The sequence below is a fragment of the Myotis lucifugus genome, unplaced genomic scaffold (genome assembly GCF_000147115.1).
Source record: "Myotis lucifugus unplaced genomic scaffold, Myoluc2.0 scaffold_0, whole genome shotgun sequence".
NCBI lineage: Eukaryota > Metazoa > Chordata > Mammalia > Chiroptera > Vespertilionidae > Myotis > Myotis lucifugus.
Genome location: NW_005871048.1, coordinates 15478367 through 15504979, shown reverse-complemented (window position 1 = coordinate 15504979; position 26613 = coordinate 15478367). Strand labels below are relative to the sequence as shown.

General features: G+C 39.6%; 1 protein-coding gene across 3 annotated transcripts in view; it reads left to right on the top strand.

Moving 5' to 3' along the window:
* MAN2A1 (mannosidase alpha class 2A member 1) overlaps window positions 1-23909 on the top strand; it is a 154218-nt gene extending 130309 nt beyond the window's left edge. For 2 of the 3 annotated variants that reach the window (XM_023749139.1, XM_023749184.1), the window contains 5 exons: window positions 477-610; window positions 8504-8698; window positions 19223-19333; window positions 19451-19543; window positions 21198-23909. In XM_023749139.1, the coding sequence (XP_023604907.1) occupies window positions 477-610; window positions 8504-8698; window positions 19223-19333; window positions 19451-19543; window positions 21198-21350 (686 nt within the window). In that variant the 3' untranslated portion in view covers window positions 21351-23909. The remainder of the gene's footprint in view (window positions 1-476; window positions 611-8503; window positions 8699-19222; window positions 19334-19450; window positions 19544-21197) is intronic. The other variant, XM_023749158.1, reaches the window with a different exon arrangement.
* The last annotated feature ends 2704 nt before the right edge of the window (window positions 23910-26613 follow it).

The window sequence follows — 26613 nt, the reverse complement described above, 5'->3', positions numbered from 1 at the left end:
AGTAGTTACCAAATCCCAGGGCTTCTTCAGAGATCAACACATATCAAGTAACCTAAATATTTCAAGTCCTAGTTAGATCCTACCCATCTGTATTTGTTTTACTACTCCCTGTGTGCTGTGATTTTGTAATGAGCCCCATAAACATTTTTAAATTCCAGATGGTGACACCAAAAATTTTGGAGGCTTAATTTACTCTTTAGATTAATTTTTGAATTTTATATTAATACTTAAAGTTTTAATTTTTATCTGTTTTTAAATTTCTTATCAGATTTTACTAGACATTAATGAATAAAAGTAGGAATATAATCATGTTTTTATACTGGCTACCTTAAGCCATTATTGAGAAAAAGTTGTATAGATTTGTCTCCTTGACTAAAGGAGAAACTTGAATCAAGACCATGCCTGTACTTACATGTTCCTCACTAGATGTTTGTATTAAATAACCCTGGCCAATTTTTTCATTTGTTTTTTCGTAGGTCAGATTGAAGTTATCATGGATCGAAGACTCATGCAAGATGATAATCGTGGGCTTGAGCAAGGTGTCCATGACAACAAGATTACAGCTAATTTATTTCGAATACTACTAGAAAAAAGAACTGTCGTGAATATGGTAGGGGAAAAATGATGTGTCATCCACAATTTGAAATTGTAACTTTCCACTTTTTTATTTTTTACAATTTTCAATATAGTGATATGTTTAAAATAGATTTAGCCTATATTCACAAGAAAGAGAACTTCAGTTTTATACACACACACACACACACACACACACATAATGTAAGATTTGCATTTAGGTCATTTTAATTTTTTTCTTATTATGTAAATATAAAGTAAGGTTAAGAAATCAGTTTTGGTGAAATTTCCTGAAATTATTTTGAAAGTGTGTGCTAAGGAATAGAGCTTAGTAACATATTTAGCTGAAGTTTGATTAGTAAAATGGATTTGAAACCTTAGCGTACTTATTTTAGTCCTAAACTCATCAATTGAAAATGGATTTACTTGTCTGTCTTCTTGTTCAGTTTTCATTCTTTGAAGTAAAAGTCCAACATTCCATGTCTGGCCAAAGATCAGTTGGATATAAACCAATCTGACAATATGCTTCTTCAAATGCCAATAAAGTACCTCAGAGTCCTTCATAAATTACTAATTATCAGCTCAAGTGGCCCTTGAGATGGTCTTTTTACTCCTCTTTTTCTCTTTCTGCACTCACCATTTCAAATCTTCCACTATTTCAGCCAGTGACTTCACTGTATACTTTATAGAGAGCCATTCAACAATGCTCGCTATTCTAGATACCAAGCATCAACTCCCACCCTTTCTTTCTTTCCTCATGTTACAGTAGAGACATTTACCTTCCTCTCCTCTTAGGCCAGTGCCTCTGCTTGTCCTTGGAACTTGGCTTAATCTCCCTCCTCAAGATCCTGTTACTAGTTATTCTCCCTCTTTACCTTCCCCTGTCCCTCACAGGAAATCCTTTCTGTTCGCTTTTAAACACTCTTTATTTTCTCCCATTAAAACTTAAAACAGAAAACAGCCCTCACTCAGATTCTCATTTCCAAATCTCATTTCCTATCTCCCCTACCATCTTGAGTCAGAGTTTATAAGTTAAGTTTATTTTATCACTTTCTTCTCACACTTAATTTATTTGAATCTGGCGTTAGCCTCTATCATTCACTCTTGCCAATGTCACTAGATGCAGCAGAGTGTATCTAGATGATGCACTATCTGATCAGTTCACTTACTTCACCGTTCAGCAGCATTGGACACTGACCATTGTCATTTCTTAAAACACTGTCCAGCCAGGGCTTCCATGGCACCACACTAAGTAGGATTGTTTCCTTTCTCTTGGGCAGTTCTTTCTCTATAATTCTTATAGTTCTTTAGTTCTCAAGAGCTAATCAGAGCTCTCAAGGCTTGGCCCCAGGCCTCCCTTTCCTTTTTGTTTTCCCTCTGCAACCTCTCCTACTCCCCTGGCTTTGGTGACCACCCCTGGCATATGGAACCCACAAATACATATTCCATCTGTCTAGTTGTTTCCTGTTATTTCTTTCTACATTTGTAACAGCACCTGAAACTCAACATATTGAAAATTACTCTCATGATCTCCCTTCTCAAACCTGACCCTTCTCAATGTTCCCTCTCTTGGTGATGAGCACCACCTTCCATCCAGTGCCAACCACCTAGGAGTCATCTCTCAGACATTTATCCCTCACCAGCCCTTTCTCACAATAGTGATCACCAGTGCTTGGCTATCTCATTGACTAAATATTTCAAATCTATAAACTTGTTTACTTCAACCACCCTAATCTCAACTAACATCATGCATTTCCTGGATCTAGCCTGTGCATCCACACTGCTGCTCTCTTTTCTGCTGTTTTTTCTTAATCCAGGAAGCATAATGTTTTTGTTTTGGGATTTTTTTTTTTTCAAAACTAAAGCTAAAACTCATGAGCACAAACAGCAGTGTGGTGGTTGCCAGAGGGAAGGAGCTGGGGTGAGAAGGGTCCTAATATATGGTGATGGGAGAAGATTTGACTTTGGGTGGTGGGCACATGGTACAATATACAGATCTTATGATATAGAAACCCACACCTGAAACCTATATGATCATGTTGACCAATGTCACCCCAATAAATTTAATTTACAAAACAACAAGAAAACAAAAGCTAACTTCATTGCCTCACTGCTAAAGCCCTCTGATGGCTTCTTATTGCTCTCAGTATAAAAGCCAAAACCATACCAAAGCCTACAGAGGCCCTCATATATGGGCCCTGCCTATCCCCTCTTCTCATTTGGTGTGACTTTCGCTATTTCTGCTCTGAGCCCACTGGTTTCCTTTCAGTCCTCAGTACTTTCCATGCACCATACCCCCACAGCACCTTATGCGTGTTTTTCGTCCTCTTTGCCCAGGGGACTCTTAGTTCTATTTCAGATCAGAGCTCATTTTGTCAACTGCTTCTGCTTGAGCAGGTCCAATCACCTTCTATGCTCCCTCAGATCTGGGCATGTCTCCTTCATGTGTGCATGTTGTGACTTTCCACTTTGTTGTCTTTCTTTTCCTTTGGACAGTACACTCCCTGAAAGTAGAGGCTATGTCTCTCTCTGCTTCTAGGCCAGCCGTGGGCAAACTAAGGCCCGCGGGCCGGATCCGGCCCGTTTGAAATGAATAAAACTAAAAAAAAAAAAAGACCGTACCCTTTTATGTAATGATGTTTACTTTGAATTTATATTACTTCACACAAACACTCCATCCATGCTTTTGTTCCGGCCCTCCGGTCCAGTTTAAGAACCCATTGTGGCCCTCGAGTCAAAAAGTTTGCCCACCCCTGTAATCTAGGCTGTTCCTAGCAGAGGAAGCACCCAGTATATATCGTATGAATGAGTGAGCTGTGACTACACACTGTGCCACTGTGTTTATCGCAGTTACTGCTTACTTCCTGTCACTGTATGCTTGTTCTACTCCCCCTACTAAATTCCAGGAGCTTATCTACTTCATTTTCATGTGCCCCACAGGGCCTCTGCCTTTGGTAAGCATTCTATCAGTAAAAACCTAGTCCATTGAATGAAATATCAACATCTAATTAAAGCAAAGAATTCTTCCAATATCTAGAATTTTTCAGAAAAAAGATTTTAATATCCATTTTAGATGTCAAGATTTATACCAGTTCTTGGAACTCAAGGTTTAAATCAACTACTGACAATAGCTTAGTTTTAAGACTAAAACTGCATAGGAAATATGTTGGAGTACTGGCAGCTATTGTCTTTTTCTCCTGAAAATGTTTCTGGCTTTTATGATTTTTCTTTCTATATAGACACTAATTTGCAAAACTGTTAACTATGGCAATAAGAATTTTCATGTCAGACCTATAAAGCTTTCACTTACAAGTTAAATAATTTTTTTATTCCCATTCAAAACTTAGAGACTAATTGATTTAAATTTGATCCAATGTTTTTGTAATCCTATGTTGGTTAAATTTTTCTTTTGCTCAGGTATAAGTTCTTAGGCTTAAATCAATAGATTCTTTTAAATTAAAAATGAACTAGAGAAGAGAAAATACATTTTAATTTCTAGTGAGTTTGATTAAAAAGACATTTGATAAAGAAGGGTTACATATGCATAAATTTTCTAAAAAGTGTTTTTATTTTCTCAGGTCTTAAATTCTTAAAAATTGATGGTAGAAACTGAGGTGGGGAGACAGTCTGGGCAGGAAGGCATTTTAATGGGAAGGCTGACCCTGTCAGAGCCTCATTGGAGTAATTCCACAGAGAGGCAGTGATAATAAGGACTGGAACAGTCCTCTCTGTGGAACCCTGGCGAACAGGACTCACTTCTATTCATCCAGGGTTACTCCAATGGTAATGATACTCAACGGTCAGCAGAAGTGAAACATGGGAATTATCTCTTTGGCACTGACCATGTCTGATTTATTTCTTTGACCCTTACTCCCACCATAGTCCTGCTGGCAACTGGTATGGTAAACTGGGCATTGAGCTGGACTTATAAGTACTGAAGGTATTCAAGGGTTACAGTTGTATCATTTTACCTCTGGATATCAATTCTTTACATATAAGGAAAGGGAGTTAGGAGAGATCAGTTGAAAAACTCAAATACTTACAGGGCTCAGGAGAGTGATGGCATGAGAGAGGTTGGTCAGGTTTAAGGGCAAGGGCTCAAGTTAGGCAGCCAGCGGATCTGTGGGGAACATGACACATAGTCCACCTGGAAGCCACAACTCGGCTCCAACTGATTGTTTTCACGTGGGAACCTGAAGCCCAGTATGACTTGAAGTTCCTGTGTTTGGGGTTAAAAAAACAGTTAATAGTTTTGGGGGAGTTTTTGTTACTATCATTTTTTACTATTTTAATGTGAAATCTCCTGGATTTTTTTTCTATTATTGAGAGTTGCCTGAAAAACAAACAACTTTTTAACACCATGCTGACCTCCCAAAACATTTCTATAGGCAAATTAGACCCACAAACTACCAAACTTCAGTTCTGCTATATGATACTTTATCTCTCAATCTTTAGATTCTATATATTTTCATTCTTCTATTTCCCTCTGTCTTTTTACTTCCTCCCCTCTAATATTTTTCTCTGATTTATTTATATTGCATTTGCTTATTAAATTAATAAATGAAGTTCAACAAACATTATCAAGTTCTCACTATGTCAGATCATACTGAATAATCAAAGGTGACTAAAAAACAATCTCTCATACTGAATAATCAAAGGTGTTTGGAAGTAAGTGGAATGGAAACCTTTGGTGTTTAGGGATTAGGTAACATGAGTGGGCTTAATGAAGGGCAGCAAGGAGCCTGACAAGAAGTTTGGCTTAGGAAATAAGAGCTAGAACCCAGTGTAGATGATCTCAACTTGGTGTGGTTTGGATCAGAATGTGCTAAAAAAAATATTTTAATTTCACACATGTTGCAAGGAGAAAACTAGACTTGTATAGTCTGAAGCCTTCCAACCAACAAGAAAACAAACATATATATATATATATATATATATATATATGACTCTAATATGCAAATAGACCAAACGACCGAACAACTGGTTGCTATGATGTGCACTGACCACCACAGGGTGCGTGAGGAACATGGCAGGTGTCGGCCATGGCGGGATGGTGGAACAGGTGATCGGGGGGCGCCAGACCAAGGTGGGGTGCCGGTCACTGTCATTAGGGCAAGGCTCTGGTGGTTACTGAAAATTCTTTGCTCCTGCGTGCTGCAGTCCCACCCGGAGCTTGCACCCACTGCCAGTGCCCAGCGCTGGTCCCGATCACTCAGTGCTGTCAGCAGGTGCGAGTAACAACTGCCGGCCCCAATCGCCCCTGAGGGCTTCTTCACCTCCCCCTGCTCCTGAGGGGCGATCGAGGCAGCAGCTGCCGCTCACACCCGCTGACAGCGCCAGCCCCAATCACTCTGAGTGTGGGAGCAGCGGCAGCGAGAGCAGGGCTGCTGGCAGACAGGGGACCAGGGGCTATGGTGGGAGTGGCCAGGCAGGGATGCCTACCGCAGCCTCATAGCCCACAGGTCCTTTCAAGGTGCACAAATTCATGCACTGGGCCCCTAGTAATGTTTATAATAGTGTATTAGTTACTACATACAAGGCTGAGGAATTCATTTATAGCACAAACACTTGAACATGGTTTATAAACTTTGGGTTTATCATAAGCATTACTGTGAAAAGATTGCCTGTCTAGGAAATGAATCCAAATAATGGTAGTTCAACAGTTAAATATCTTTGTGAGCCACCTGTCATTGTGAATATGTTATGAGAGTGTGTGGATGGTGGAGACTTCTGTGAGAAGGCCCCACCCAACCGGCTTCCAGCCGTATCATTGTCCATGGTGCTCTTATGGCACTGAACTCACTCTCTTCTCTAAATTCTCCTGCCTTATCTTGCTTAGAACTATAAATGGTACAGTTCTTGAATTTTCAGAGTACTTAAATTCATGACATTGTTTCTTTGATGAGACTTTTCATGAATATGTTTTGGAGTCTGTATCCTGTGTGTGTTTTTTTAATCCAAAACTAGTTAAAAAGGTGAGGCTTATACTTTTGGTTCCAGGGGGCATTCTATTTCTTCTAGAAAGTTGGAAGGGTGTCTGTCTGGGGTGGCAGTTCTCAGCACAGGTCCACAGAGCAGTGTGGGACCGACTACATGAGATTTACCTGGAAAGGAGTGGCATTAAGCTTCACCTTTCCAGGCCCCAACCCTGCCTGGGGATCTGTGCTTTTTAAAAGCTCCCCAAGCCATTCCTGTGTATGATCAATTAGGGGGGAAACACTGAGGGTTAGGTGAACTGATTTGGTGTTAATGTGCACACCAAAGGAAAGGTAAATATGCACATTACTGTGTGTATAGATAATCCATCAAGAAGTCCCGCGTCTTCTCACTATGGTGTCCAGGGATTTTTCCAAGTGCATAGAACAAAGTCAGAGAGCTTTTTCTGAGTGTTTCTTGACCTAAAATGAACTTAATGGCTCCTGAATCTGATAAGGCAGGTGTTTTCCTTTCTGTCACAATCTTTTATCTCTATTACTCAAAGGTGATTTTGTCAGCCATCCTGACCTACATTGTGAAGTTCTTTGATCTTGGACCACATTTAAAGTGTCTTATTGAAAATGTTCCTTCTCTGTTCATATTATTTTACAAGCTGCATTAAATTTCAATATTGTTGGAGAATAATATTTTATATGCTTTACTTAATCTTTCCTTAAAAAATGTGGAATGGATACATTTTTTACAACTCTTTCAGACCTCATATTTTTTGTCAGTATCTTAATATTGTGTGTCTCTCTGCTGCCTTTAAAAATCTTTTTTTCTCTCTCCCTGATCTAAATTGTAATGACATCTACAGTTTGCTACAGACACGATGCTTGTCACTCTTCACTAACACCCTCTGTTCAATGCTAATCTGACATTCTGAATTTTAAGCTCTGTATCTTCTATAAATCCTACCTTTTCACACAGATAAGTAGCCAAGCCTTTCATTTGAAAAAGGATGTAACATCAGAAGATATCAGTGAAATAGCCATTTTAGAAATATGATACAAATTTAAATTTACCTCCAATGTCACTGGTGAACAAAAGATCTTTCTACATAAATTTTCTCTTTTTAGTGCATTTCTGTCTGCTTTTACACCTTACGCATCATTGGTGATGGTTCTGCTTAGTCATTGATTTAATTAATTGTGTGTCATCTACCATATGTATGTCCCCGTCCTGGCAGACTTATATAATGTTAGAACATGCTGAAAATGCTTGTCAACAAGTATATACCATAGCAAAGACCAAAGTATTTTTAATTATACTGAATAATTGTGTATCATATAAATGTGTGATAAGTGTTACATAACATATGTAACAGTTCCAGTTTGGGGAATAGAGTGAAGCAATTGACAGTGATTTACCCAATTTAAAGAGAACAGATGATCTAGATATGCCACCTGTGTTATTTAAAACCCTTATTTATTTTGAGAGTTTTTAAGTCCTATCACTGGTAACATTTGTGAAACATAGCTTTGTATCAACACATGACTTTGATCTAGTTAAGTGTACAGATGAAATCATGAGAATATGATGGGTAAACCTGAGGGGAAAGAGATAACATTTGATGACATGTAAGATATATGAGCATCCCAGTCCATTTACTTTAAGAGTTTTGTGGTATGTTGGGAAAGAATTTCTGTAAAATGTTATACCTGTCCTAAAATGTTTGTGGGAAACGTTTTCAGGGTTTTTAGTATTAAAGCAACAGAAAAAAATATATTTCTAACATGTGAGTTAAGTGGACACTTCGTTTTCTTTTATTGCTTAGGACTGAACTTGGTAATCTGCTATGCATTTTCTATAGCTGTTATTAATAAAATCAAAGTATTTATATATTTTTATATTTCCTTTCTATTTAAATCCTACCAGATAATTCAGTTAGTAACATGAAAACTGCAAATATGTAACTCTTAAGAATTTTTGTGGTTTGTTTTTTTTTTGATAGGAGGAAGAAAAGAAGGCAGTCAGTTATCCTTCCCTTCTTAGCCACATAACTTCTTCTTTCCTGAATCACCCTGTCTTTACAATGACAGAGAAGAGCCCCGTGCCCACCCTTCAGCTGCTGGGTGAATTCTCCCCACTACTGTCATCTCTGCCTTGTGACATTCATTTGCTTAATCTGAGGACAATACAATCAAAGGTATGTCCCAAAATCTATCAAAATCTTACATTAGGTATAATATTTGTAATATACCTGATATAAGGGGATGGGAAGAAGAAAAAATACTCTTAAGTTTTACTGTGCTTCAAGAAATGATTAAGAGGGCTTCACCTTTAGGCAAAATCATTATACCTTTCATTTGGGTATTGCTCTATAGCATCAATTTTCAACCAGTGTGCCTCAAGAATTTTTAAAACATTCAATATCTAACTATTTAGTTGGGGACACTGACCTCTTGTTCCTTAGATTGTCAAAAAATTGACACAATAGTCGTCCAGTGTGAAAAAATCAAAATCAAAATTATGCCTATTTTTTTGGTCAGATCAGCAAAAATATATTTTTTGGTGTGCTGCAGAATTTTAGTAGTTTATGTGTTCCATGAGATGAAAAGGGCTTAACAATTGCTTCTCTATAGTTTGAAGCATACTGCAATACTAATTTATTCCATTCTCAGAAAAGTTCTTTGTGGTGAGTAGGTCAGAGAATAACATCATTTTCTTCTTTTTATGGATAGGAAGCTAGAGCTGTCTTGAGTCACATAATTTGTAGGTGGGAGAACCAGGTGTTAAGATCAGCCATCCTGGCATTTTGCATTCATTTCTCATTGTTAGCCAGTGTTTCTGGGGAGTTAGAGAAGTAAAGAGCATAGTGTTTAATTAATTCCATATCAGAGGCTTTTTACCTTTTGTATCTTTTTCCTGAAAATCATTGCAACCCAAACCTTTGAATTGAGAAACTAACTATTTAGGAGAAATGGAGAAATAAAATCAGAAATTGCATTTGAAAAGAATAAAGCTTAGACATTTGGCATCACTTTTATGTTTTGTGGAGCTGTGCTGATATTGTGAATTGACATATACTTAGCTGAAAATAGTAATGGCCTGAATATGAAAAGAAAAGAATGTTCATGTTTGAAGACAACATAAGAGGCGGAAAATGTTTAGTTTCAGAACAAACCACTAAAACCAAATATAGTAAGGATAAATGCCTACAAAGTTGGATGGTTATGGCTTTTAAAATTATATGCTCAAGATAAAGAACTTACACCTGACTGTATGGGAAAGTACATATAGTTTGTAATAATGAATACAAGTGGGTGCATGCCTCTGCATGCCACAGCTGTTTGATCCCTGAGTGAACTTGTCGGCTTACCTTCATGCCTGCCAGGTGCCAGTTACTGCTAAAAGAATCAGGGATATTGTCATGAACAAAAAAGACAAAATCCCCTGCCAATTGGAGTTTAGATTCTAATGGGAGAAAAAAATAATTAAGGAAGAAAAAATAAGAGAAACTTATAATATGTTAGATTGTAATAAATGTTATGGAGGAAAAAAAGCAAGGAATGGCAAGTGTAAGAAGGTGATGCAATTTTGAGTAGGGTGGTTGGAGAGGGTCTCACAGAAATGGTGATACTGAGAAAAAATATGAAAGAGGTCAGGGAATAAGAGACTCAATGAGGATTTTGGGGGGAAAGTGGTCCAGCCAGAGTTAAGAGCAAGTATGAAGGCCTGAAACACAAAGGTGTGGTCATAATGGAGGCTCCATGAGAGCTGTGCTTTTCATTGATCCCTTATTGTCTCCTCTTGCCTGGAACAGTACCTGCACATAATAGGGGCTCAGTAACAGTTTGTTGAATGAGCGAATCTTGTGAGTATTCTTTCTAGGATTCTGCTATAGTTTTTGTGGGTCTACTTTTCAACTCATGGAAAGAACACACCAGAGACGGATTGCTTCCCTGAGGTAGCCTGTTATTATTTCATGGACTAAAGGAACAAAAGAATAGAGAGAAGGGCCCCTTATTGCCCTCTCTGAGCATAGATGGTAAAGGACCATAGCAGCCTGAAGGATCCGAGGACTTCTGGGGCTCATAGTGGCTACTTTTTCTTACCACTAGATGACCCATTCCCAAAGTTTTTTGAAAGTGATTGTTGTTTGTAAGCAGCTCCAGCTGACTAGAGTGAGTGAATTACCCTCTACAGCAGTGATGGCGAACCTATGACACGCATGTCAGAGGTGACACGCAAACTCATTTTTTTGGTTGATTTTTCTTCGTTAAATGGCATTTAAATATATAAAATAAATATCAAAAATATAAATCTTTGTTTTACTATGGTTGCAAATATCAAAAAATTTCTATATGTGACACGGCACCAGAGTTAAGTTAGGGTTTTTCAAAATGCTGACACGCCGAGCTCAAAAGGTTTGCCATCACTGCTCTACAGTCCAAGGCTGGCACTTGTTTTTCAGATCACCTGTTTTTAGTGATCACCTGCTCCTTTCATTCTTCCTGCTACCTTCTTGTCATACAAATCTAATCACTTCCCAGATGAAAACCTCATTACCCACCAAATTGGTTCAACCCTTAAGCCTTCAGGCCTTCTACAGTCTGGCTTCCACTCACTAGCCACCTGGCTCCCATTGTTCTTTCTACCTTTGGACAAGTGTGCCACCTTCCCTATTTGCTGGCTGAGTGACTGCTGACTCAGCTACCACTTATGAAATGAGGCTGCTATTAGATATGTCTGCTTCAGGTCTGTTGTGAGAAACAAATGAAATAATGCTGTGAAAGCCTTCGAAAACAGAAGTGCTTTGTGAACATATACAATGTTATCCTGATGTTGCCACAGGATATGCCAACTCAGGTGCAAACTAGAGTTTTAGCAGAGGGAATAGAAAGCAATTTAACAATGTAGATATTTAACCAGAAAAATAAAGACCAAAATATTAATGCCTAGTGATAACTACTATGCTGGTACATGATCAGGGCTAAATACTTGGGGCTATTTTGCATTATCATATTGATTCTTGCCAGTTTTTATATTAGCCTTTGACTCTTAGTGCAAATTTCTAATGTTTGGTTAAGCTCTCTAGTAACCCGAAGGGATTGATTGGTCCATTCAAAGTCACTTCTTTAAAGACTTGTTCTCTGTCCCCTAAACTCTGATAATAGGAAGATAATCATTGAAGAAAGCTGATAGTATTGACTTGAAGAAAGCTTGGTGCTTAAAATATGTCAAGGCTAATTCCATGGTTATACTAAAAGAAAAAACACAAATGACTCAATAAATTCAGAAACCTGACCTATACATTTGGGATTATGTTCCTGTTTTTGTGTGCTGTCAGCTCCAAATGTATAATAATAAATTGTTCATTTGGAGATTGCAGTGCATTTTTCCTACTGAAATACAAATACAATTGACCCTTAAACAACACAGGGATTAGGGGCGCCAACCTTGACCCATGCAGTGGAAAATACACATGTAACCTACATCGGCCCTTCAAATATGCAGATTCCCAACTGTCAGTTGATCCTTGAACAGTGTGGGTGTGAATGTGCAAGTCAGTCAGATTGAGTGGCTCAGTTGAACAAAATCTGTGTATAAGTGGACCCACACAGTTCATAGCCACATTATTCAAGGATCAGCCTACAGGTTGGGTTCCAAGCAAGACCAGAGGTCTATATGGCTTGTATCTGAGTAGGCATTTTCTTTGCCACCACCTCATAGTATTTCCATGATAAACCCATCTGAGGACCACCTTGGATCATTAAGGGCATGTCTCTGTTCCTGCCTTCTCTCCTTCATCAGAAAGGTGGTAAGGACAAACCTGCTTCCCCATTCCCTTGGCCACTGTCTCAAGGTTCTTTAGTTCTGCACCTCAGTTGGTCTCCCTTACTCCTCATGGAAAAAGAAGTCATGGGCTCCAGCAACAGTCAGAGAGGTGTGGTGCGGGCTGGAGGTGTGCTAACCCACCGAGGTGGTTCATTTCCTACTACCAGTCCTCAGAGTCGCTGTGTCCAGATCACACTAGGGAAATTTTAGAAAAAGAGACTTTTAAAAATTTACCCTACAAAATTAGGCTGGCGTAGAGAGACCAGGACTTAGTAATTCTTTAAAACTCTCAGATTGAGAAACTAAAGGCCAGAGAGATTAAATGATAAATGGTTAGATGATTCAAATAAAACTACCCCCTCAGTAAGTGTTAGAATCCGGACACACCCCTGGTCTGAATCCAAATGCTGGATGTTGCCCCAGAGGCAGTATTTGACTTTTTAAGAGTTACTATATCTCTTCCTCCAAGTTATTGGTAATGAGTTTGTGGTTTTATATAAGCCTGTCTTGCTTTTCTAAATTATATATGTGCTCCCAGCCTGTTCTAGCCACTGTCTAGGAACTTAACAGTTAGTCTTCTCATCCGGTAGGTCCCACCTCCAACTCTCTTCTTTTTGTCACCCCCTTTTCTTGCACTATCAGGAGCTTCAAATATTAAAGTTTCTGTAAAAGTTTGAAAACTGAGTAACAGGAGTGCCACTCAGGTGCACTAAACGGGAAAGGCATGTCATCAGGAAAGGGTAATGATTAAGGGAGAAAGAAGTCTTGGTCGAGAATATGCTGAAAGAACATCATGGGTTTGGTTGGCTAGAATTACAGGTGCTGACATCCTGGGGACAAGAGAGAGGTGGCTGAGCTGTTGAGCTAGGCTTCACAGGGCCAGTCTGCCATGAACAATATGTGATTCCACTATTGTTTTTTCAGATTATTCCCACTGCTTCCATGTTTAACTATATTTTTATTTACATATGTATATATTTATATCTGTAACTACATATACACTGTCATGTGCATGTGTAATTTACTCTCTGTGGAATTTCTTTTGATTTGTGCTTAACTGTTTCTTGCAAATATTTAACCATTCATTTCAACATCAACACCACCTATTGAATAAGATTTTCTCTCCTAACTTATTTACACCACCCCTTTCTTATAAGAGGCAGTTGTAAGTTTTTACTTTATTATTTTGCCTTATAAGCATTGATTGGTGCTTTATTGATCTCCCTAGCTTCTGGAAAGGTGAAAATTGTGGGGGAAAATTCTCTTTGTTATACATATCTAAGAACTACCATTCACCTTCCCCTTTCTGTCATGTCATCTTGTTAATCAAAACAGGATAACTGTTACTGAACATTTTAATAAGTACCCTGGAAAATGAATTTCTACTAGTTATTTCCTGTCTCAGGACATATAACACAGTGTGCAGTTTTCTAACCTTTCCAGCTGTCAGAATGCACTGAAATATGAGTGTTGTTAGGCATTTTCAAAGTATGTGAGCGGGTTGGAGAAATTTTTTCACCAGGTGTTTAGGCATCCCTGAATTTATGTACACCTTACACATCCTGTGAGGAGGGTGGGGTCACATTCCTCCTGGAGAATAGGTCAAATTTATAGCCCCTCTCATCCTTAGAAAAAAAGTGTATACATATGTTTACTGTGGTCTCCAGGAATTTACTGGTTTGTGAACCTCACATCTATATATATAAAGGCCCAAGAAACTGAACGACCGGTCGACTGGTCTCTATGATGCGCACTGACCACCAGGGGACAGATGCTCAATTTACAGGATCGGGCTTCCTCCTGTCTGGATCGGGCCTGCGGGAATTGGGCCGAAACCAGCTATCTGATATCCTCCAAGGGGTCCCGAATTGCGAGAGGGCACAGGCCAGGCCAAGGGACCCCACCAGTGCACAAATGCATGCACCGGGCCTCTAGTTACTAATAAGCAAATTAAGTTTCTTTTGGTGTGAGCCAGGAATTGCATAACTCTCACATTTTGAGCTCTTACCACTTCAGTAGAGGAGTATTTGCCTATATTCTTATGCAAGACTGTAATATGCATGTGTAATTTTCAGAATGGCTTTAAATTCTGCTTAAAATAGGATGAATGAATGGATGGGTAGGCTGTGGATGGTTAGAAATTATAATTTCTAAAGTTTACTTTCTGAATTTATATGTTTTGATAAATCATGGTTTTATCTCTGCTGGATTTATTAGTTGAATCCTCTCTGTTAACAGCCTCAAATCAGAGGGCAATCCCCTTTAGTTTAAAGCTTTTTGTCACGTTATGTTAAAGGTGGTTCTCCCTTTTCCCCTCCTCGCTGGCATCTGTGAGCACCAATTCACAGCTAGAGCAGAGGCAGGAGAATGAAGCTGTTAGAAGCACAGACTTTGGAGTCAAACTGCCTGGGTTTGAGTGCACCCCCTCTACTTGCCATCTGGGTGACATAGAGCAAGTCACTTCATTCTCTGAGTCTCAGTTTTGTCATCTATAGTGTGGCAGTATAGAACCCACCTTAGAGACATTCTGAGGATTAAATGAGTTGATGTTTGTAGAGCATTTAGAACAGCAGCAGGCACAAGGAAGCACCAAATGTTTGACAAATGAGGGTTCTTTTTTTAAAAATATATTTTATTGATTTTTTACAGAGAAGAAGGGAGAGGGATAGAGAGTTAGAAACATCGATGAGAGAAATCGACTAGCTGCCTCCTGCACGCCCCCCAGGGGGGATGTGCCCACAACCAAGGTACATGCCCTTGACCGGAATCGAACCTGGGACCCTTGAGTCCACAGGCCGACGCTCTATCCACTGAGCCAAACCGGTTCGGCAGACAAATGAAGGTTCTTAATTGTGATAGTTATGAGCAGTTGTGATTGTTACTAATAATGAAGTGAAGATGCTGGCATATTTTTTAAAAATTAGAGAAAGCTGATGTTTATTGCCAAAGTAAATCTTTTTTTAAAATATATTTTATTGATTTTTTACAGAGAAGAAGGGAGAGGGATAGAGAGTGAGAAACATCAATGAGAGAGAAACATCGATCAGCTGCCTCCTGCACACCTCCTACTGGGGATGTGTTCGCAACCAAGGTACATGCCCTTGACCAGAATCGAACCTGGGACCCTTCAGTCTGCAGGCCGACGCTCTATCCACTGAGCCAAACCGGTCAGGGCGCCAAAGTAAATCTTGATGCTATTTTACTTGTATTCCTTGTACATTTTATTAATAACTAGAGGTCTGGTGCATGAAAATTCATGCACTGGAGGGGGAGATCCCTCAGCCCGGCCTGTCCCCTCTCACAATACAGGAGCCCTTAGGGGCTGGAGGTGACCTGGCGATCAGGGGAAGGCGACACTCCATAACACCTATGCTGCTGCCACTGCCAGCAGTGCTAGCCTCAGCTGGCACTGGTTACCTGAGCCTCGGGTGGCCCTGGGCGGCTGTGCATCTGCCATTCGAGGCTTGCCTATGCCTTGGGCTGGGCCTGGACGGCTGGGCAGCTGACATCCGAGACTTGCCTGTACCTCAGGCTGGCCCTGAGCAGCTGGGGGGCTGAGGGGACTGGGGGTCTCCGGAGGTAGGCAGGCAGAGTGGCTGTGCCTGCCGCCCTGGCGGGGCTGAGGGGACTGGCGCTGCCATCTTGTGGCTGTGGGCGCTGCCATCTTTGAGGGTGTGGCAGTCAATTAGCATATTACCTCCTTATTGGCTGTGGGTGCTGCTATCTTTGAGGGTGGGACAGTCAATTAGCATATTCCCTCCTTATTGGCTGTGGGTGCTGCCATCTTTGCAACAGCATGAGGGTCAATGAGCATATTCCCTCTTTATTAGATAGGGTTTCTCAGGTTCTTCAAAAGAACATAGCTAACATTGTCTCTATGCCAAGCTTTATGCTGAGTATTTACTTGAATGTTATTTAGCTCTAACAACGCTGTGAAGGTAGCAGTACTGTATCTTGTCTTATAGGAGAGGAAACTGACCTGGAGATGGTAGGTAATTTTTTGAGGTCACACCGCCAGTAGTTGGTGGTGCTGGGAGGCATAGCTCTGCATCTCTGACTCCAGTTCCCTACCCAGAACCTTATCCTGCCTCTTGCATGGGGCCAGACAGGGAGTGATAATGTGGAGTATGTTGGGGAATATGCTGACTTATTTCTCTTGTTTACTCAGTAATAATGGAACACCCACCAACTATATATGGGAAAAGATCCATGAAAGGCCAATGTAGAGTCATTAGAGATAATTACTATTAAGTATAGAGAGGATTCTTTGTGATAGGGATATTCCTATACATTTACATTTTAATGCAAACTTGTATACCATCTCAACTACTTCAAAGGTTATAAGATGAAATAATCCATGAAAAGCTTTCTGCAGAGTCTGACACTGCAACAGTTCCTGTTATTGTCACTGTAGTTGGCCCTTGATCCTCAAAGGGACTCTTCACAAGTCTAACTAGTTCTTGGAATTTCAGAGGTTAAATGATATATGCAGTCACTTAACAGATTCATGGTGGAACCAACACTTGCCTCTAGTCCAGCTTTCTCTAAGCCTGATGGCTTCATTCTGCAAGCAGACCTCCTACCTCCACACTCCACCCCATTGGTGGAGAAGCTCACAGCCCCTACTTAGTCTAGGAGCCTCATGTTGCTTTATCCCCTGAATAAGTTCTGTAATGGATTTTCCTCTGTGTAACTCGATCATCCAAGCCTTCCTGGATGGATTCAGCTGCAGTTGTAATCAGAACTATTTTATAAAGACATTTAGTTTGTAGCTCACCCGGCATAGTGCATGGCACTGTTTCAAAATTTGTGAATTTTCTTCCCCTCACTCTTCTCTTCTTTTCCTAGGTCCAGATATTACTTATATGTTAATGAATGTAAAAACAGGTCTTTTAAAATCTGTTTTCTCTCCTGGCGCACACAGTGTGACTACATGGTATTTTTAACGGGTTAACCTACACTGTGACTCTGTGAAGGAGGGAGACATGCGTGGTCTCTGTTTTATTGGAGATGAGGAACTGATGTGCCTATTCCAAGGTTTCACACTGGCACATGACAGAGTTCTCTTTGTTATTCTCCTGCAGCTCTTATGTTTATTGTAAATGATGTGTTTTCATCTGTACTGTTTTCATGCTATTTTAAGACTGTGTGAAATTTATAGAAATTTTATTAGAAATCTTTATCCTATGATTTAAACTTGCTATATGTATTATGTGGTCCTGAAATGACTCAGAATTCCTTAAATGACTTTTTTCTCTCCCTTCAAACAAAATCTTAGCAGTACCACTGCAAAATACCAGTGTGAAATGTCATAAAACAGGTTATTCCAGCCAAGAATCTGAGGTGAGGACAGCTTTAAATTGTTCAGGCACATTAAAATCAAATCAGTGGTGGGAATGCTGGCAGCTAGTCAGAAAAGATGTCCTATAGCACATTAAAAATCTTATCCCCTAGTGAGGATGATCAAGAACTTGGCATATGTGTATCTGTGGCCACAGAAGAAAAAAAGGATCATTTTCATCACAGTGTCAGAGGTAGGCAGCCACAACTCCATTTGAATCACTGCGCATTTCTTCATATTTCAAAGGAGTTTTAATTCATTTTGTTTATTATCATAAACATATTTCCACTTAAGAAAACATAAAATTTATTAAGATAAGTGTAATTTAAAATTCAAAGACCTGAACCACTCATGGCATTATTATTTAAATGGATGCAAGACATTTTACTTCAGGGATATTACAGGTTTGGTTGCAGGCCACCACAATAAAGTGAATATCACAATAAAGCAAATCACATGAGATTTTTTGTTTCCTAGTGCATACAAAAATATGCTTACACTATACTGTAGTCTATTAAATGTGCAATAGCTTGTGTCTAAAAAATGTACAAAGCTTAATTAGAAAAATACTTTTTCACTAAAAACTGCTTACCAATATCTGAACCTTCAGTGAGTCATAATCTTTCTGTTGGTGGAAGGTCTTGCCCTAGTGACATCAAAGATCACAGATCACCACAACAAATATAATAACAAAAAAGTTTGAAATATTGTGAAGATTACCAAAATGTAACAGAGACACGAAGTGAGCAAAGGCTGTCGGGAAAATGACATCAATAGACTTGCTCAATGCAGGGTAGCCACAAACCTTCAATTTGTAAAACACAGTATCTGCGAAGCACAGTAAAAGCAAAGCCCAATAAAATGAGGTGTGCCTGTACTGAGCTCTGTAGCTGACTTGTCATGTTTAATATTTCTCTTTTCGTCTGCATAGGAAAATAGCTTCTGTAAGGTGAATTTAAATGATACAGCAACCTAATAAATGTGGTTGGCCTAGCAAGTGATAAACATAACTAATTCAAGTGTCTTTTATATAAAAATAATGAACCAATACATTAAAGATTTAAAATGTTTTAATGCAATTAGCAAAAATTAGTATTCAGTAATGAAGCATGTTTCAGTTTTAAGATGGAGTTTACATCATCATTCAGTAACCAGATAAGGACTAAATTCAGGTACACATTAAAAATTTTATCAAGAACTTTATTCAGCTGATGTATATGTTAAAAATAAATAAAAGTGAAGTGCTTTGAGAAAAACTGATAAAACAGTATGTAATAAGTGCACAAAAGGAAACCAAAGTCCTCAAGGACTGTGAGGAAACCAAGACATGAGATGACTTAATAAGGAACGAAGAACATAATACCACCTGACTCCTTGGGGGAGGCGGACAGGCTCAGTGCAGGTGGAACCTAAGGGGAAATGCAGTTGCCTGGCTTCGCTACTAAATAAAATGAGCCTTTGTGTTGGGGATGCTAACAAAAAGGCGGTGAGTGTGCAGTAGTGACTGTTTTGATGTCACTTGTGGCATGTTGGCACTCTGCTCCTTTGCAGGTGGATGGCAAGCAATCCGATGAGGCGGCCTTGATCCTCCACAGGAAGGGCTTTGATTGCCGCTTCTCCAACAGAGACACGGGGCTGCTTTGTTCCACTACCCAGGGGAAGGTGAGCTGAAAGATTTTTGTTTGTCAAGTTAGTTGTGCTTTCAAATCCTTACATTCTGCAATAATCCTGACAATAAGATAATGTTTCATTGCTTCTTCATTGATTTTTTACTCTCAGCTACAAATTAGCTCAAGTCTCCACATCTTAAGAAAGCACTTTCTCAACCTTCAGTCTCCTCTCCTTGTCAACATGAAAATGCACAGCCGGAACGTGTGTATATTTGAATGTTCTCATTGATTCTTAGGCTCTCCATTTCTTACCTGCAAAACATCTTCAGATTACCTCGCCACCATATTTTCTGCTTTCTTGGGTATACTCATGCATGATCTAGTTCAGTGGTCGCCAACCAGTGGTCCGTGGACCACTGGTTTCCGTGAGGTCTGAAAGATTGGCGACCGCTGATCTAGTTCAGGGATGGCAAACCCAAGTTCTGTGGTGGCCGACACAGCTTTATAATAGCTTAAGTGAATTGGGGGAGCAGTAGGAAAGGCAACAAGGAGCAATGAGAGTGTGGCCAGTGGGAGAATTCAGCCACCGCCCCCAAGGCAACTATCCTCAGCTTGCATCAGTTGTTTCCCCATGGAAACATGCTGGTCTAGATCTTCTGATGAAGCCAGATTGGCATGCGAGTCCTCACTGTGAAGGCCAAACATCCTCAGGCTGACCACTGCTGGATTTTTTATTTCTCTTTAAGTTGGTCTTGCTCACAGTTCCATCAAACCTCTCCCTGGAAGAAAGAAAAACTTCAGTCTTCTGCTTGTGTCTCTGAGAAGGTTGTAAGTAACTCTGGGAACACAGTAAGGATGGTTCTAGTACACAGACAGGTCTGCCCCACCCAGCAGTGCAACCAAACCAGCTCTTCTCCAAAACCTCACACATAAACCCTGTAGACCTGACTCAACAGATTTGGTTCCAAACCTTACAAATTAGCATGTACATAGTGAGAAGAAGAGAGATGCGGTAGGGGACCTAAATCTATGCAGATAAGCTTCTTTCTCCATTTCGTTTACCTCACCCTTCGTGGAGTTGGTACTAAAAAAGCACTGATATCTTTATTTCTCTTTATTATATTTGTACCTCTACCTACCTTATTGTTGATATAAGCATACTTGGTTGTGAGCATTTGTATTTGAACATTAAGGCTGTGAGTCTTATGGGAGCTGTAGGATCCAGACATATTCATGCAGCCTCCCCACCCTATACCCTATAAATGGGACTCATTGACATGATGAGCCCTCCTTGTGGCAGGTTCGTCTCCTGTCTCAGCTCTGTTGGAACAGGAAAAATGGTTAGAGCCACTTGTGTTAAGTGTTTTAAAGCTCCCTGGCCCATAGATGTCCCTAATTTTTATTGAAAAGGGGCCCCTCACATGGTAAGTTCTCAGGCTGTACAATAAAGGAGTATAGCCCAGGTTGACCTCTCCTGGTTCCCACTTTCCTGTGTTTCTCCCAGGGGTGGTCTGTATGTTCAAGCCTGCAGAGGTATATTTAATCTCCCTCCCTTCCTCATTCTTTTACTTAAAAGGAAGTTCAAACATACTGTTTTAGCCTGGCCTGGTGGGGCTCAGTGGTTGAGCATTGACCCATGAATCAAGAGGTCACTGATTCGATTCCTGGTCAGGGCACATGCCTGGGTTGCAGTCTCGGTCCCTAGTGAGGGGTGTGCAGGAGGCAGACAATATATGATTCTCTCTCATCATTGATGTTTCTATCTCTCTACCCCTCTCCCCCTTCTTCTCACTCTGAAATAAAGAAATAAACTGTTTTACTCTGTCTTATACTATTTTTCACTGATTATAGAGCTGTGTTGCTAATCTTTCTTCAAAAATGATCTAAATATGCACATTTTATCATTTACTTTTTAGATATTGATACAGAAACTTTTTAACAAATTTACTGTTGCAAATCTCGTACCTTCATCGTTGTCCTTGATGCATTCACCTCCAGACGTCCGAAATATAAGTGAGATCAACTTGAGGCCCATGGAAATCAGCACATTTCGAATCCAGTTGAGGTGAATCTGGCTTTCAAATTTGGACTGTGAAGCATTGGCTTATCTACACTTCTTAATTTAACGTGCAATAAGAAGCACATTATTTAAGCTTCTGGCTACTGTGAGGACATGAATTCTGTGTTTTGTGTTTAACCATTACATAAGAAAAAAAAGCCATGCTACAACCAGTTTGGGTTTTTTTGTGTGTTTTTTTAAGTTTCTTTCATCAACTACTACCGTCTGTATGAATTGATGCAACAAACAAAGAAATGTCTGAAGAGAACCTCTCAACAGATTGTATCTCAGGTTAAATACTAACTAATTATATCTGTGTTGGGGGTTGTGAAGAGATTGTTACGAGTCTTCATGTTGCTGGTCCTTTGATAATTTTACAAAAATGCCCACTTTTATCAAAATGGAATAAAAAGCTGGTGGGTAATAGCTAATGGCCAAAATGGTTGTAAACATTCATATGCATTAGAAAATGTTCTTGTGTTGAAATATGTGGAAAAGTGCAATTCATCAACCCTTATGGTATATGTAGTTGATTTTCACACTTTTTTCTAATGTACCACTTAACCCTTCCCTGCCTATCCTTTGTAAAATATTTCCAGAAATATCCGATTTTGAATCATTCAGTAGTAGAAAAAGAGGCATATTTTCATTACTTGACAATGTGGGATAGGTGCAATTTATTACATTGTCACTAAAATAGAAGAAGCAATTCCATAGGTACCATAACCTATTTTAGGTACCACAAGGTGTCTTTTTACACAGCTCATTTGAATACAGATGTTCTGAGAAGGGGTTTTCTATTTTAAAAATACCATATCAAAATGAATGTGCCTTATTTTTGTATAAGTCTTGTTAAATCTTTTAGTGTCCATATTACCGTTTAGGGAAGGGGGGAGGTTGGGGCAGAAGAGAGCGTGGGTACTTTCTATGACACATAAATTGTAAAATTTTTGCCTGACAATGCTGGCCACATTCTGATCTGTTGCATTAAATTTGTGGTGATTTACTCTAAACATTTTGACTATTTGAATGTACTGAAATCTCAGAAAACAAAACAAGGGGAAAATATACTTAATTAAAATATGCTGCTGCCAAGGAGACTGCAACTTGAAGCAAGGATTCTGTAATGTGCAAAGTCCACGCCCAGTTTCCACTTCAGAGGAGTTAACCACATTGAAGAGAGAATGCTTTAAAATAGACCTCGTTTGGAAACCCAATTATATGTAGCTCTTCATGACTTATCATATTCAAGAATATGTCTGTTCACTGAATTCCACACTTTTGTATGTGTGCGCTAACCTCCAATTGAAGTTCTGAGCCCGTGGGCCACTACAATACTTTTTATAAAATTTATTTGGGGTCATTGTTAACTTAATATTAAAATAAAAGCAACATTTAAACTATTCAGTTTTAATATAAAAAGGATTGAGTATCTTCATTTCTGAAAGTGCTCTTTGTGTTAAACTAATAGATTATTGTCTGACTTTAAACTTCCATTTACCTCCTGTTATTCCAGCATCTTTTTAGAGAAATTAAAACCTAATTTCTGTTTCACCAGGTAGTCTAATTATCATCTGGATTTTTCATCAAGATACAGCTCCTAAGATTATTGTTATGTTAAATTCATACACTTCTTCCACCTTTAGTAATTAAGGAAACACTACTGGTGGTGATAAAGATATTAAAAGGGAGTAGTTTCATGCAATAAACATGTACTGTAAGTTTCCTTCCTGGTTTGGGGGGAATAGACGACTAAAAAAGAAACAAAAACTTCCTTTTTGTGGACTTGCTCGTTACAGACCTTAGAATTGTCAGAGCAAGTTCCAGGAATAAGATCAATATTTTCATTGCATCTTAAATGTAGAATCTTCCTATGGGAGTTCACTGTGGTCTGGGAATTCTGATCAGTTGAAATAACATATCTTGATGCAATAACAGTGGTTTTGCCACTTCTGGTTGTTTAAGGTTGGTCTGTCCCATGTCAGTCAGGTCTTATTCAGTGTGTATTGCCACTAACTGCTCACAGGTAAAGCAGAAATTTTCTTTAACAAGCAAGTTATCAGGGAAATGAAGAGGGGATGCTTTTGCTTTGGGCTGTGATCAAGAACTGATTAAATCATCAGTGTCTCCAGCGTATACTAAAAACCATACATTTCAATTGTGATCTCAGTGGCATATTTGTGTGCCTAGGTTTTATTACAGTTATAACAGATGTTCAGTTGACCAAGTAGTTCATTACTTTCTCCTATCTTTTTTATTTTTTTGGAAATTTTAATTTGGGACTTTAACTGCAGTGTTTGAGAATTCAGCATCCTTATTTTCTACAAATACTGGCTAAAATAAAATGCTGTAAAGTGTGTTGTAAAACATTGTAATTACCTTCCCATGTCTTTGTTGTACTTGTGCCGAAATGTTTTCACATCCTTTTGTCTGGAAGGAAATCTTCGCTTTCATTTTATGTTGCTTACCTTGGAATCAATAGGTTTTGATATTTTCTCTTGGAAGATTTTATATCTTTTTGGGAACATGTAATATAAGATATCTAATAAAAGATAAATCTTATCACGTACATGGCCCTCTAGAGTGTTCTTAAAACTTATTTTGTACCCAAAATATATTAAGACATTTTGAGTGGTAAGGTGGAGTAGTGAGGGCCTTTGTGAATGAATTGCTCCTTCTTTAGCCCAGTTATAGTTAGAAAAGATAGTTTTCAAAGGCAAGTGGCAGATGGGATGGAGGTGGGTTTCACATCTGGGTGTGGGATCACGTTTGAGATTAGAATCTAGGAACCTTTCAGAACAACGTGGTACAGTGCCCGTGGGTCCTAAGTCAATGAGGAGGAGCAGATTGTGGTAAGATTCCACATACTCCAGGACAAAGGTGAAGAGGAGAGTAACCCAAGACATGAAGCTGAGCGGGTCCATGTGAGCTGATCCACAAGGCGAGGTGGGTTGGAAGACTGGGATCTGGAGGTGCTCTGCCAGCCCACTGGCCCGGACCAGCACACGGCACACACCTAGTGGCTTTGGGGGAGTTCCTTCAGAGCCAGGAGATGGGGGAGGGTGCAGGATAATTATCCAGGAGGTGGTATCTATGGATTAGCCAGGCAAACGATACATGATATGCTAACTAGGAACTTTCAGCTTGTTTTGAGTGACATATAGTACAGAGATTAACCAATTTGTATATGCCAAATTGTAAAAACCTTGAAAATATTAACACAAGTTGCATCAGCAGACAATGAAAATTACTTTCAGCTCCATAATACTTGATTATCAACATGTCAAAATAATTTGAATATTAAAACTGGTAAAGAAAAAATTTAATTTAGGTGGGCATATGTTCACATGCCTGACCTGTAATAAGAAACCAGCTACGGGAGTTGTGAGACTGGTTAAAGGGGTGGTTCCGAGGGGAGTAGAGGGAGATCACTAAGGCCCTGCTGCTGCCATGATCAGCAGAGCACAGAAGCCTGAAGAGGTTGTAACTGACGAGACGCTGTCAGCATTCGCTGGTTTATGCAAGCACAAACAGGAAATTTATGGTCCCCAGCAACAAATGTTCAAGGGTAGCTGGAGAGCACTTGATACAGCTGTAGCCAAGTATGAGATGATGTCATGCAGGCCTGTCTTGCTCTCTTGGTTTTGCTTTTCCTCTGAGCTGTTCTCATTCTCAGACAAAGACTGCATATTTGATGGCAGCATGGCCACCAGCGACCTATATTTGCATCCAGCCAGCTTAGTGACCCCAGTGGGAAAAGCACCTTTATCTAATTTTTCAGCAAATGTCCTGGGATTAATGTCTCTGGCTGTCATCTGGCTTATATGCTAATTGACTGGCTAAGGGTAGAGTTGGGTTCAACTAAACCACATGGACAAAATGAGTGAGAAATAACCCTCCCCTCATACCACCTCCCCCAATAGAAAAGGGATTCTACAACCAGAGAAAAGGGAATTAAACACTAAGATACTTTGGATGCTAGGCAGGCAAAATACAGTAGAAATATATTGCAGAGAAAAACTAAATGTGCAGATTTAAGGAAGCAAGCATACCCAGTTTCAGTTTCAGGAAAGGTTCTATAGAAGAGGACTTGAAATAGCTCTTAGAAGATGCATTTGATTTTAGCAGATACAGACAATATGTGTGTTCCCTGTAAAAAGACCAGGAAACCTTACAACCCCATAATGGCAAGGTTCTTCATACATGTGCTGTCCAAGAAGGTAGCCACCAGCCACAGATGGCTCTTGAATGTTTGAAATGTGGTTTGTGCAACTAGGGAATTATCTTATTCTAGTTTAATTAAATTTAAATAGCAACATGTGGCTGCAGCACATAGTATGTATAAGATACTAACTAGTAGAAAATACAACTAAAAATGTAAGTTAAAATCACATTGTGCTGGAATCTTGCTACTTGGGGTGGTCCTCACGCCAGAAGCACGGGCATTACCTAGAAACTTGTTAGGAAGGCAGACACTCAGGCCCCACACCAGACAGCTGTTCATAACCTACATTTTAGCAAGATCCCAAGGACTCACTAGCCTGGGAGACATTTCAAGAGTCTATCTCCTTATTAAACTTTCCTAAGTAACTCTTGGTGATAAGTCCTATACCCTGAATCCTCTGCTACCAGAAAGCATCCCATAAAATCTGTCCACTTGCCCGCCCCCCCCCCCCCGCCCCCTGCTGCCTTTGCCTCCTAACAGTTTCTCTGCGTAATTCCAGTCCTACCCCTTTTGGTTTCTTTTTTTCACATAGAATCCAAAAAGTGAAATTGAAAAAGCTTCTTTCCTGTTAAAAATGGTTTCTTGTTACGCTTGAAATAACATACAAACGTTCACCATGGCCAAAAGCCCTACATGGCCTGCTCCCTATCCCTTCCACCTACCTCAACTTTAGGAGATGTGTATGTGTGGTTTCAGAAATCCTTTCCTGACCCAAATCCATGTTATGTTACACCACTCACCCTCTTACTGTTTTCTAGGGTTTTTATGCGTTTCTAATACACCAAGAATTCCTCTTAAGGGCTTTGCACTTGTTTCCTCTGCTTCCAAGATCCTGCTTTCAGATCTTCCATGACAGGCTCCTTGTTCTTCAGGTTTAGTTCAGGTATCATCTCCAGAATCTCCCTTGACCAGCCAGTTTAGCCAGCCCCGCCTCCTCTCCTTCACTGAGTATTTTATTACCCCTCTTCCTTTCTTCTTAACAGAGCCAAACTTGAAATTATGTAGGTTTGCCTTCCCCACTAGAATTTAAGCTCCACAGAACTCCAGC